At 38.3% G+C, this 12,100-nt stretch overlaps 1 protein-coding gene across 4 annotated transcripts in view; it reads right to left on the minus strand.

The window, feature by feature from the left end:
• nckap1 (NCK-associated protein 1) overlaps positions 1 to 12,100 on the minus strand; it is a 31,811-nt gene that overhangs the window by 13,286 nt on the left and 6,425 nt on the right. Inside the window, exons 3-16 of one of the 4 annotated variants that reach the window (XM_079464348.1) lie at positions 8,122 to 8,208; positions 7,847 to 7,903; positions 7,614 to 7,756; positions 7,391 to 7,481; positions 7,165 to 7,302; positions 6,525 to 6,573; positions 5,527 to 5,683; positions 5,355 to 5,411; positions 5,057 to 5,260; positions 4,800 to 4,932; positions 4,253 to 4,337; positions 4,104 to 4,162; positions 1,520 to 1,665; positions 332 to 464 (exon numbers count right to left, since the gene is read on the minus strand). In XM_079464348.1, coding sequence (XP_079320474.1) covers positions 332 to 464; positions 1,520 to 1,665; positions 4,104 to 4,162; positions 4,253 to 4,337; positions 4,800 to 4,932; positions 5,057 to 5,260; positions 5,355 to 5,411; positions 5,527 to 5,683; positions 6,525 to 6,573; positions 7,165 to 7,302; positions 7,391 to 7,481; positions 7,614 to 7,756; positions 7,847 to 7,903; positions 8,122 to 8,208 — 1,539 coding nt within the window. Of the gene's footprint in view, positions 1 to 331; positions 465 to 1,519; positions 1,666 to 4,103; positions 4,163 to 4,252; positions 4,338 to 4,799; positions 4,933 to 5,056; positions 5,261 to 5,354; positions 5,412 to 5,526; positions 5,684 to 6,524; positions 6,574 to 7,164; positions 7,303 to 7,390; positions 7,482 to 7,613; positions 7,757 to 7,846; positions 7,904 to 8,121; positions 8,215 to 12,100 lie in introns of all 4 variants that reach the window. The other 3 variants (XM_079464349.1, XM_079464347.1, XM_079464346.1) reach the window with 3 other exon arrangements.

The raw sequence follows: 12,100 nt of genomic DNA on the forward strand, positions 1-12,100 counted from the left end.
GGGACCCAACAGAGAACAGAACAGATATTTCCCAAACTTCTCTTCTCAAAAGTAAAGTAACACTGGCCGTATTCACCGGGGGACAATCTCGAGGACATAAAACGCAGTTTTTCCAAGAACACAGACCCTTCAAAGAAACCAAAATGGGGATTTTGGGACAAGGTAAGCTAAACCGACATATAGCTAATCTAAATTAACTGGCTGTCAATCGATTTATACAGAAATTTATTACATTTCAGTGTACTCTTCATAGTGAACATCTAGCAAAATGACAGCATCGCTCAGTTCCTCTCAAGGCCCGTTGGACAGATCCCGGGTCAGCGTGACTCACCTCTTCAGGGCAGAGCTCGTGAGTGCAGCTCATGAAGTGGGTACAGAGCAGAGGAAAGGAGATGGAGTATCGAGACTGGGACGGCAGTTCGAGACACTGCTGGAACATCTTTTCGAAGGCGCGGCTGTAAAAGCTATCAGAAGCAGAAAGAGGGAAATGAGTTGTCAGTTCACTTCAGCGTCTGGTACAGTCATATCTAATCAGTTCGAACCCTGTCCGCTCTCCACCCGGCATGAGAGAGTCATATCTAAAAACAAGAGCCACAACAGACAGTTGCTATGGCGTTCTGAGATGCTGCTTTTCTCAGTGTAACATTCACTCCTGTCATTGTGGTCTCGTTTTAATATAATATATCAAAAAGGCAAAACTGAAAAAAGTTTTTAATGTTTGGCCGGCTGCATGAAAAAACAGTAGGTTCCAAAATAAATGTTTGTGTTTATATAATATATGTGTGTGTGACATGTATAAACGCACAAACATACATGTTAATGTTTAAGAAATAGGTGTAATTAGGGCTGTTCAACGATTAATCGAAAATGTATAAAAGTTTGTGTTCACATTATATATGTCTGTGCACTGTGCATATTTATTTTGTATTTATAAACACAACAGTACATGTACTGTATATATTTAGGAAATATCCGCATGTATATATTAATATTTATGTCATTAAATTTATATATATTCTTTTATATTTTATGTTTTTCTTAAATATAGAAATGTGTGAGTATGTGTTTATAAATGCAAAATGCACAAAAAACTTTTTTTCTGGATGTGATTATATTGTGGAATAGCCACATTTAAATGCAATTTATTATAGATTTATGTAAACCCATGTATGTGTGTGCATTTATATTAACATGTAGATATACACACACAGTGTATTTAATACAATATGCATAAAACATTGTAATACTACAAAACAAAATTGTGTAGTAAGTTGTAAATAACTAATATATTTGGGGTAGGGTGTAGGCACGGTACACGGTTTCAATGTATACCGTGGTGTATCATGGTTTAAAGGTGCCTCAGTTTCAAAACAGATCAACTTATAGTTATAAATATATAGTTTTGGGGATTTTTGTAAACAAAAAAAAAGGTCTTTCAAAGCACGATATACCGTGGTATACCTTGAAACCGCCCAATGCCTAGTAGGGTGTGATGCAAGCGTCAGAAGCATTGCCATACCAGAAAATGGACAGATCCGAAGTCTCCACAAGCATCTCTACCAGAGAGTCGACCATCTTGGTGTGGAATATGATGGTGTTCATCATCTTGCCCAGCTCCCTGTGATCTGCCAGCCCGAGCGAGGCCTTGGACACGCTGGTGTAAGACTAAACGAAGTGAAAAAACATCTTTAGTGTTATTTAGGAATCATATAAAACTATGAATCATTCTAGCAATTTTTCACAAGTCGATTTACACAAACCCTTAAGTAAATGACGAGCAACGAATCAGATTGGAAACTGGACCATGGCAGAGGCCGAAGAAAAGCGTGGTTTGATGTTCGACCATGTCATTAAGTTCTGTGGAGGATTTCTGGGAAATATTTTTTTAACTTGATACTGTTGAACCAACAGCCATAATTTCCCCTGAAGCATTCATGATCAAACAAACGGCGTACGCAAAGCAGATTATCTTTGTTGTTTAAATCCTGTCAATTTAATGAATGTAATAGCTGTTCCAGCTAGAGGTCTTCTCGGGTCCAAAGATCTTTACCTGACCTGAAATGACCCGAATCACTTTTTACCCGAACCCAAGACAGACCCGATAACGTTAGACCCGAGTCCGACCCATCGTATATATTTTTTAAACCCGACTAGACCTGAATGTAAACCGACGTGTATTAATGAAATTGATATGGCAATGAACACGTTGATCCTCTTGTTTTGCTCTGGCAAATTGCGCAAACTGAGGCTAAATGGGTTGTGCCAGTTTTAGCTGAATCAAATCTAAATAAGTGACGACAAGGCAACCACTCGCGCGAACATTCTGTCTCAACAATGTGTTCCAAACCGCGTAGTACTGAAATGTGCGCGTCTTTAAATATCTTCTTCTGGTCGCCTGGTGGAAGTATGTTTTTCCTGAATACGATGGTAACTACATCGAGTGCAAACCCCTGCAGCGTTGGAAACTTTGGGATTTCAATTCTAAGGTGATTTCAGATCACCGCGACTTTGGGAAGATTTGCGTGGCTTTCAACCGATCGGCTGAGGGTTGGAGGAGAGTTGGTAACTACACGCACACACACACAAGCGACGCGCTGTTATTGTACAGGATAGTTCGGGTCTTCCTCGGGTCAATTAAGCAAAACAATTTTTTACTTTATATTACCCGAGACCCGAAGACACTAATAATATACCCGACCCGTGTCCGAAGCTCCCGTGAATCTTTTAGACCCGAACCCGCTCGGGTCTCGGGTTTTCGGATCTAAGTGGACCCGTGAAGACCTCTAGTTCCAGCCAATGCGTTCAGCTCTTGCAGTTCTTGAACGTTAAAACAAGTGTGAGAAAACAACCAAAACATGGATTGCGCACGCCCTGTGCTGGCTTTCATCATCTAAAAGAGCGGCCAATTCAAAGAGAACGGCATGCCAGGATGATACCACATGACATACAGCAGGTGCTAAGCTCACAAATCTTGTGGTTATGGAGTTCGGGGAACAACAATAAACATGTCCCACGGCATTGAAGTCCAATCGAGAGTACTGAAAAGTATTGAAAACAGAGCTTATTTTAAGATCCACATTTGCAGACTTCTGACAGTAGTTTAATCGGCCATGGCGAAAAATAGGACCGCACCTTTGGAAACAAAGAGGCCAAAAGAGGAACAGACACGAACTCAGTGAACTGTTATATACTGGCACGTACTATCCCAACAACAGGTCCATTGAACATAAAGAAAGCATGCTAAAATAGAAGAGAGAAGTGAGCATCCCTGGTTCAACAGCTCTCAAATCTAGAAGAAAGCTAATTTAGCTCACTTAATAAATAAAAGTGATAAATGTTAAAGATGAGGTAACATGCAACTATCTTTACACCGTTAAAAGGGCTTCTCAAGCTCAACACGTCCCAAAAATGAGCATGAGGAATGTTATAGTGAATATAATGTTGGATTTGGAGGTTTTTTTTAACTGATAGATGGCGCGAAGCGCTGAAAGAAGCCGAACATGAACCTCACACGGTCAGCCAAACTAAGTCATATGTCAGTGGCTATTTTTAGAAATCGGCATGTACTTGTGTAATGTAAACAACACGAACTTATAGTGAATCAATGCGATGATTTATTGTGTGCTGGTGCTGTAAGTCCAGATGGGCTTTCAAGATCTCACATGCTTACACAAATTCTCAAAAACACATGAACGTGTCATTGTTTCTCAATCTCTGCTTTTATTTCCATCCACCCACATGCGATGCTGGTGTAAAAAACGCTCTGTATTCCACAGAGATGTGTCCGATTTATTTAAGCCCGGATGAAGCTGTGAGCTCTCACTGAACATTCAGCTTTAAAAGAATTAAATGATGGTTCTTTTATGAAATGCCTTGAAATAAGGAAAATGTTTATTATACTTCAAATAAAATCATATATAACAAGAGAAGCTAGATTTCTTTTAGTAGCAGCTTCTCTTTCGGGCATGTTCTGTATCATTAGTTGTATCTGATAACGGTTTAAAGGTGAGGAGAGATAAGGGTTGTAATGATGACCGATTGGAATGAGAGGAACCAAACCCAATATATTGACCCAGTCATTGACAAGACTCTGATTATCTTACTTGAAGTCTAAACCAGTCCAGTCTCATCCCTCGGAAATCAAACACCTCACCATCTTCAACTGTAACACAAATACACACAGTTAGTTATTTAGTTGACAGTTTTAAATAGAAGACAACAATAACGACTTAGGCAAAAAAGGGCTTCTCACCACCTTGTTTGACACTCAGAGAGGTCATAGTGTTCACAAAAGAGGACATGATAATGGACTCATCCTCTGGGCAGACAGACAGGTTCTACCAGAAAGACATGATGATTGTAACATTATTAACAATGTAGTCCATTTAAAAATAAATACAAGCAAGAAAGTCTCACTCCTAGTTGAAGTCTTAGCTCTCCATCTAGTGGCGAGGTTCATTTATGACAATGTTCTTCTGAAAAACCTCTATAAGGATCATTATTCGGAATGAGAGCCAAATCGTGAATCAAACAGTACAAAATAATCTAACAATGTTTAGTTAATGTTGAAGCAGACCTCAGATATGCATTTTTATAGTACATATAAAGTACTTTGAAAACAAATCAAATTGTAAGAGACTCGCACTGTAAATGATTCATAATGTGACTAATGTTCATGTCGCATCCAACCCACAAGCACATGACTGATCCTTGTCTCATAAGAGAGCTGCAAATAACAACTGCTTCAAATAACAAGGTTTGTTGCGCTTCTAGAAAAATATGTCGAGCTACAGCCTCACCTGTACGAGCTCATTGAGGACCACAGCGTCAAAGCCAGACAGGTACTGCACATAATACCTCTGCATCACGGGGCCATACTTCCTCACATGTGCCCTCAACTCTTCCATGTAGAAGATCAGCTCTGCAACGTGCCTGAGAAAACAAAGAAATGGTCAAAATCGGTGGCGTTTTCGTGCAAAGAACCCAGAAGTCAATCAGCCCATGAGACACAATCTCAAAAGGAACTTGGAGTAAATATAAAAGGGGATAGACGTACTTGTCAATAAAGTCGTCTGTGCTTTTCTTCTGGATGTTGTCCGCGTGCCTAAGCAGCCAAATGATCTCGTCACGGGCGAAAGAAAGAGCCATAAACACAAAAAGAGCTTTGGGACCCAGTAAGCCTGGCTGGTCCGCCAGCACCGTGGCCAGCTCTTTCAGGGCAGATCTCAAGAACTTGCGACGTTCTCGATGCATGGAGCCCCTGGATGAATTGATTTAAATAAGACGATTAAACACATACAGTACAGAGATGAATTGCTTTCATTTGTCCTTTGAAACGCCAAGAGGCCACTTACGCATGTGACAAAGCAGATTCCTTGCATTCACGAATGTCGTTGACACGTTTGTTGTTGCTGTAACAGATTGAAATACTGAATTTAAGACGGAGTAAAACAAACAAAGCGTATTAACCCTGTAGTTTACACAATAGTATTAAAATGACAGAGAAAGAAAGTTTAAATTGCTGACCCGCGAATGGTTACAAACAGATCCTCAGCAGCTTTGTGAATATGGAAGACCTCATCCCTAAAGAGACAGAGACAGGTGCTGCTCTGAAGAGCCAACTTCCACAGACTGAGAGCCGCGGGGTCACTGCTCAGGGTCGCGTGACACAAGATGAACCCAACTACAACACAAAAAGAGATGAATACTAACCTCATATGTCAAAAACACAACATGCTAATTTGTCAAATGTAAATTCTGGCACGGTCATATTCCAAGATGAAAATGCCAGGATTCATCGGGCTCAAATTGTGAAAGAGTGGTTCAGGAAGCATGAGACATCATTTTTACACATGGATTGGACACCAAAGAATCCACACCTTAACCCGATGAGATTCTTTGGCATGTGCTGGAGAAGACTTTCCCATTATCAATACAAGACCTTGGCAAAAAAATGTAAGCAACTCTGGACGGGAAAAATGGACATTCTGGACATTGCAGAAGCTTAACAAAGCTATGCCACAGACAATGCGTTCAAAAGCTAAAGGCGGTCCAGCGAAATATTAAGAGTGTATGATTTTTTTCTTTTTAAAGTGTAAATTTAATTGAAAAACATAATTTCAATTATTAATAATTATGAACAAATACATCTAAATATTTCCTAAAAATATTAACATGTTTGTGTTTATTTCTGTGTTTAGAAATACAAAATGAATATGCACAGTACACGACTGTGATTAATCATTTGACAGCACTAAAATTTACACAATGAAACGGTAAGAGAAAAAAACGACTCTGCACACAAAAGGTCCAGAGATAGTCAAGATATTTAGAAGAATATTGGTAACTGAACATGGTACTGAAATGGTACCCATTTACTACAAAAAAAACAATGCAAGTCAATGGGTAACGCCAAAACTCTTCAAAATATCTTCTGCAGAAGAAAAAAGTCATACTAGTTTGAAATGACAAGCGTGTGAGTAATTTGGGTGAACTTTATACAGAAAACATAGATTCACACTCACAGACAATCCATTTCTCCATGGTATCTAAGGACAGGTATTCACAGGGCATCTGAAACACAGATTACATTGACAAAAGCCACAGAGTTATTTTGTAAGGCCTGTATTTGCTTATTGAACTTTTAAAGGCAGCATCTGACTCGCGTTTAAGTCACCAATGTAAGTAAAATCATCTTTACTGTTGTCACTTTCATCTTAGACAGCCTAACGGTGAGTAAATTTAAAGAAAGTTTCATTAGCCCCCTACACACTTTTACCCAATGTCTATATATGTGTCACATATCAAAAGATAAGAAAGTTTTTATACTAGAATCGTTAAAACAGTAATTCTCCATTATTATATCATTATTTACTCAGCCTCTTGTCATTTCAAACCTGTATGACTTTCTTAATTCTGCGGAACACAAAAGAAGATATTTTGAAGAATGTTGTTAACAAGCCCCCCATTCACATGCATTGGTTACAATAGAAGTGAATGGGGGCTGTGCTGTTCTGTTACCAACATTTTTCAAAATCTCTTCTTTCGTGTTCTGCAGAAGAATGAAAGTGATACAGGTTTGAAACTACAAGAGGGCGTGTAAAGGATGACACAATTTCTTTTTGAAGGTGAACTACTCCTTAAAGAAGTGTATTGAGCGCTGACCGTGTCAGACTGGGCCGGGTTGAGCATGGTACTGGGTGCACTGATCAAACTGAGCAGCTGAGCGTTCCTCCACTGATCTGCAGACAGATTGCGGCGTGGGTAGACCATCTGCAATGATACCAGCGCATCTGACAGCGCCTGTCAAACACAGAGAAAATTCAAATGAAACCGTGTCGCAGGGAGACACAGGTAAACCCAAGTCTGTACCACAGCATGACGATTTTACTTTTCCATGAGGGACAAACTCCTCCATCATCTTCTTCAGGGGGTTCTCATAGTCCACTATCATCTGTCCAAGCCTGGGGTATTCTCGATCGCTGAGCACAAAAATATCACACGAATCATGACGCAGCTCTCATTTATCCCATACACGTGGCAGCTAAATGATGTCATTCCCTTTCATTACACATTTCGTTTCCAAGATTGTGGAAACGTCCCATCCGTATTACCTCGAACCGTGTGTCATTTCGTGTGCGTAGTTATAGAGGCCGATTATCGCTTTGCGCTCCTCGATTCGAGAAAGCAGCATCATCAGTGTAGTGTACGTCACCACAAGGTCCAGATAGTTCTTTGTGAGGTCAAAATTTACAGTCTGTGGACAAAATGACACTGTTATATAACTGCTATGTAAATAAACAGAAATTAAACATTTCAGATACATTTTTGCTATAATTCAACTTACAATGTCAAAGAAAACTTGACAAGCATCAATAGTGTTCAGCAGTTCACAAACGTGGTCCTGGAGTTTAAGCAGCAGAGAAAGAAAACAAACAGACCGCTTCATTTAGTATTCAGTCAATATACACGAGGCTTCATTAATGAAACATGAGCACACGTCTCTGTAAGTCAAAACTTTGATTCAATTTTCACATTCCAATCAATGCAATAATTCACGTATGAATGATTTTTCACACTCGCTTCACGAATAAAGCACACTGTTTGGTCCTACACGCATACCTTAAATTCCATAACGTCCACAAAGGTGAAGTAATACAGAGCTAAATTCTTCAGTATTTCTGACTTCTCTTTTTGTAGTTGTGCAAGCTGTTGCTGTAATAAAAAGTAGAATCCATTAAACAGACGTATTAAACAAAGTAAGAAACTTATCAGCAGGGTTCACACAAGATGCTTGAGCCTGAGATTAATGGAACTAAATAAAGACTGTTTGGCTATGGTTGATACAATTAATAAAGAATTAAACAAATTAACGCTGGCTAAAACAACATCCTTATCCTTAAGAACCAAATACAAACCAAACATGTTCTTCAGCAGAGCTCAACAAAAACAATAGCTAAAAGCTGATTCTTGGCCCAGTTCATTGTACTTTATGTAATTCGAAAAGCGTATTTATTGCTGTTACAGCCCTTTGAAGCCCTACGGTGGCCGACACAGAACTAAGATGTCATCACGTTTGCGCTTCTTTGCCGAAGGACGTATTTATGAAACTCGCTCTGTAGAGCAGTTCGTCCGTTTTGGCTCCTGTAGAAATAACAGGGAACCCGCGGTGTATGTATATAGAACTAGCTCATTCTAAGGTAATAAAACATAACGCTTCAATATTTAAGGTCTTTATACCCCTCTGAAGACATTAGTTATGAAGTTATGTATATTATATTGCATCTCTGTTAAAAGATTCTTTTAATAAATGACACATTGGACCTTTAATGAACATAATGCATATGATGGTATAAGTTATTGATAATTCTGTAGTGGGACCAGTAAAAACAAATGGCAAGTGCTGGAAAAAGCTTTTTGTTGAGCCCTGTCAGAGAGCAAGATTCTCTGAATTGATGTTAAACAGGCAAACTGGTGAATGAACCCTGCCTCAAGTCCTGACACGCATACAAACACCTTTCCCTTCGGTTGTCTTTAAGGTATGTGTGACTCTAGAGCAAAAATGCATTACTGCTGCACCTGGGAAGTCTTTATATGAAAGCATAAACAGAACATGAGTGTTCTTCAAAACTGGAAATGATTGCAAACTACTTCAACTTAACTAAACTGTTTTAAAACTACTTTTTAGGGGCTTTGTTACTCTTCTCTAGGGTAGTGAAGGGTAGTGCAATTATGCTCTAGAATCAAGTTAGTGACAGAATCCTCTTAGTATCTATAGGGGTTTCCAGACAACCAGGTTAGCGCCAACACAGTTAATGATGCATTACAGATTCCCATTAAACCCAACATCAGAAAAAAGACATAACTTTCCTCAAAAGAAAACCCTCATCCCCACCCTGCAAGCTTCTACTTTGGATATATTCACCTTCTATTCTAATATGTGATGCAAATTCACAGAAAGGAGTCTAATATTTAAATACTGTAGGTGTCTGATGTCAGGAATTAAAAATAACAGAGAGGGAGACAAGTTGACAAATGTGTCTTGATCCGACTGTAAGAAATAACATTTTGCATATAGAAAATGATACGTTTATTTAAAAGCTATTAAGCATATTTTCATTACCATTATACGTTCAGGCTTTGCTTTTGAATTGTTGGGTAATTCCTGTTATTCCCAAATAGTCATTAGGAAGAATATGATCCAGACATGTTCTTAAATAAGCAAACATGTGATAGACCATCTCTGACATTTTGACAAAGTTTCCATCATCTCCATCTCTGCTAAATATTTAAGTAATGTATTTGAGCCATACTATGTGATGCTGTGTAAGACAGGTTTAACCTCATGACACGCTTGGTTTAGAATAGAATAGATAAATATACTAAAGAAAGCATGTAACCATGCATTTATAGACTCAAAGGAAGCTCAGAGCACATCCCAATCAGAAGTCAAACATTTCCAAACGATTATATCCCAATATAATTCTTTTTAAAAGGGAAACTCTGAGATTCCTTTTGTCCAAGTAAGTTACTTAAATGTCGACATATATATATATGTGAGTACAACTGAAATGTTAAACTACATAAACATAGCAGCAGTAACTAAATGATAAAGCAAATGGGACTCCAAATGGAGTCCAAACTTACCAAAAGAACAATCCAGAAAATAGCCATGTAAAGCATGCAAAAAATGCAAAGAAACAAAAAAAGAAATATAAAACAACACTAAAAGGCAACTTAAACACAGTTAAACATGACACAGCTCCACGTCATTGCGAGAAGCAGTTAAACATCTTAAACACAAAGCAGAAGGCAGTGCAATATCTGAAAAATACAACACTTCAAAACGACAACAATGGTGGCTGGTTATTACAGAGGAACCCAAAGAAAAAATGGGCACAGGACACACAATTGACACATGGAATGCATATTTCACGAATTATATTTCACAGCACATATGGAAAAGATAAATGTATTTGTTAAAAAACAATTGTAATGTCAGAACTCTAGTAAATAATTTCAATCAAGTCCTAGACTGAATGATGCTGGTGATTGTCTACTAAACTTTTTTGCGGCTTTTTTCTAGAAGTTCGTTCATTATTTCCAACAAAATGGAAAAGGCACCAGTGATGAAGTGATAATCTCGATGGTTGAAAATGAGGTCCCTAATACAAAAACAAAACTTTGCTAACAGCAGTAAAGGTCATTTAAGGTGCACAGCGATCAGACTGTAATGGCAACCGAGGTGTAAAAGCAGGAAATGCCTACATTCCTAAAGTAATATGGGCTGAACTGATGTCATTTCCTCAGGGAATGTTAGGGCCTTTTTGACTTAAAACACCAATTATGAAGTATATGAATATAAATGAATGTGATGTTTTTAAACAAACACTACTTCACATTAAGTATGCACGCTATTTGTGGTGTTGTGGTAAATCTAAATGTAACCACAGGTTCCTGGAAATATACACAGAAATGGGGAAATCCCTCTCATGGGTTACCACCATATCAAAAGTAGACTGCATGCTAGAATATTGTATTTTTAGGATGGAAATTATGACCTCAAAACTAAACCCAGGGACCATCGACGCTGATGTTTAAATCACTGTGATGGTCAAATGGGCACCATGGTAACTCATGAACAGCATGCTAAACATGCCGCAGAGATGTTTGGGGTTGTGGCAATGGTGACAGTATTACACAAAGCAGGGGTATAATGGTAATCGGACAGGAGACTAAAACCACTGGAACATTGGACAGAAATCTCTGCATTTATGTTACTACATCAACAATTACGTCATCAAGTTTGCTTCTCCACCTGAAACCAGCAAAGAGGATATTGGGTACCGTACACAATGCTTAATGTCTGCTAGTCATATGTACAGTCATGTGATATATGAAGTTCTAAGTTTGCAAGATTCCATTACAGAGCCCTATCCTTATTTTCCAAGCAACAATGAAGTAGTGCACATTAGCTAATGTGAACCGGGTCACGGCACCAGATTTGTAAAAGAGTTGCATTATTTCATTGTGCTTTTATACAGTTAGCCACCATTATACAGCTAACATTGTTGTAGTAATACATCAAAAAGCTTGATTTGGTAAAAACTTAATTTCATCTTGTGACAAACAGCATTGAGGAGAAAGCGCTGTTCACTGAGAAAATTGGGTTATCCTTGATAGTCATGGTGATCAATATTTAACAGACTGATGCACTAATGCATCCCTGAAAGGAGAAAACATACACTACTTTGCATCGTAACTTTTACAAATAAGCTTATTAAGATGCTTAAGCTGTATTTGGATAACTTCTGCAATTTAATTTGACTCGTGTCCAAAATATGCACACTCCAAATCCAATTGTCAGCAAATACGCAAAACGATTCACAGACATAATTTTAGACAGATCATTTCTGGTTGGCTGATTAAGAAAGATCATGGGTTTACAATTACATCCCAATCAAAAATAGGTGGTCAAAAGTACCTTATAGCTTTGGATAAAGGTGTTTCAAATCCATAAATGTAAATATGGGTGGCAACCTTTAGGTATTTTCAGAAATATTTGATGAATATTTGACCCGAAATAAAACAGTTTACAGCA

This window comes from Barbatula barbatula (genome assembly GCF_947034865.1).
Source record: "Barbatula barbatula genome assembly, chromosome: 9".
NCBI lineage: Eukaryota > Metazoa > Chordata > Actinopteri > Cypriniformes > Nemacheilidae > Barbatula > Barbatula barbatula.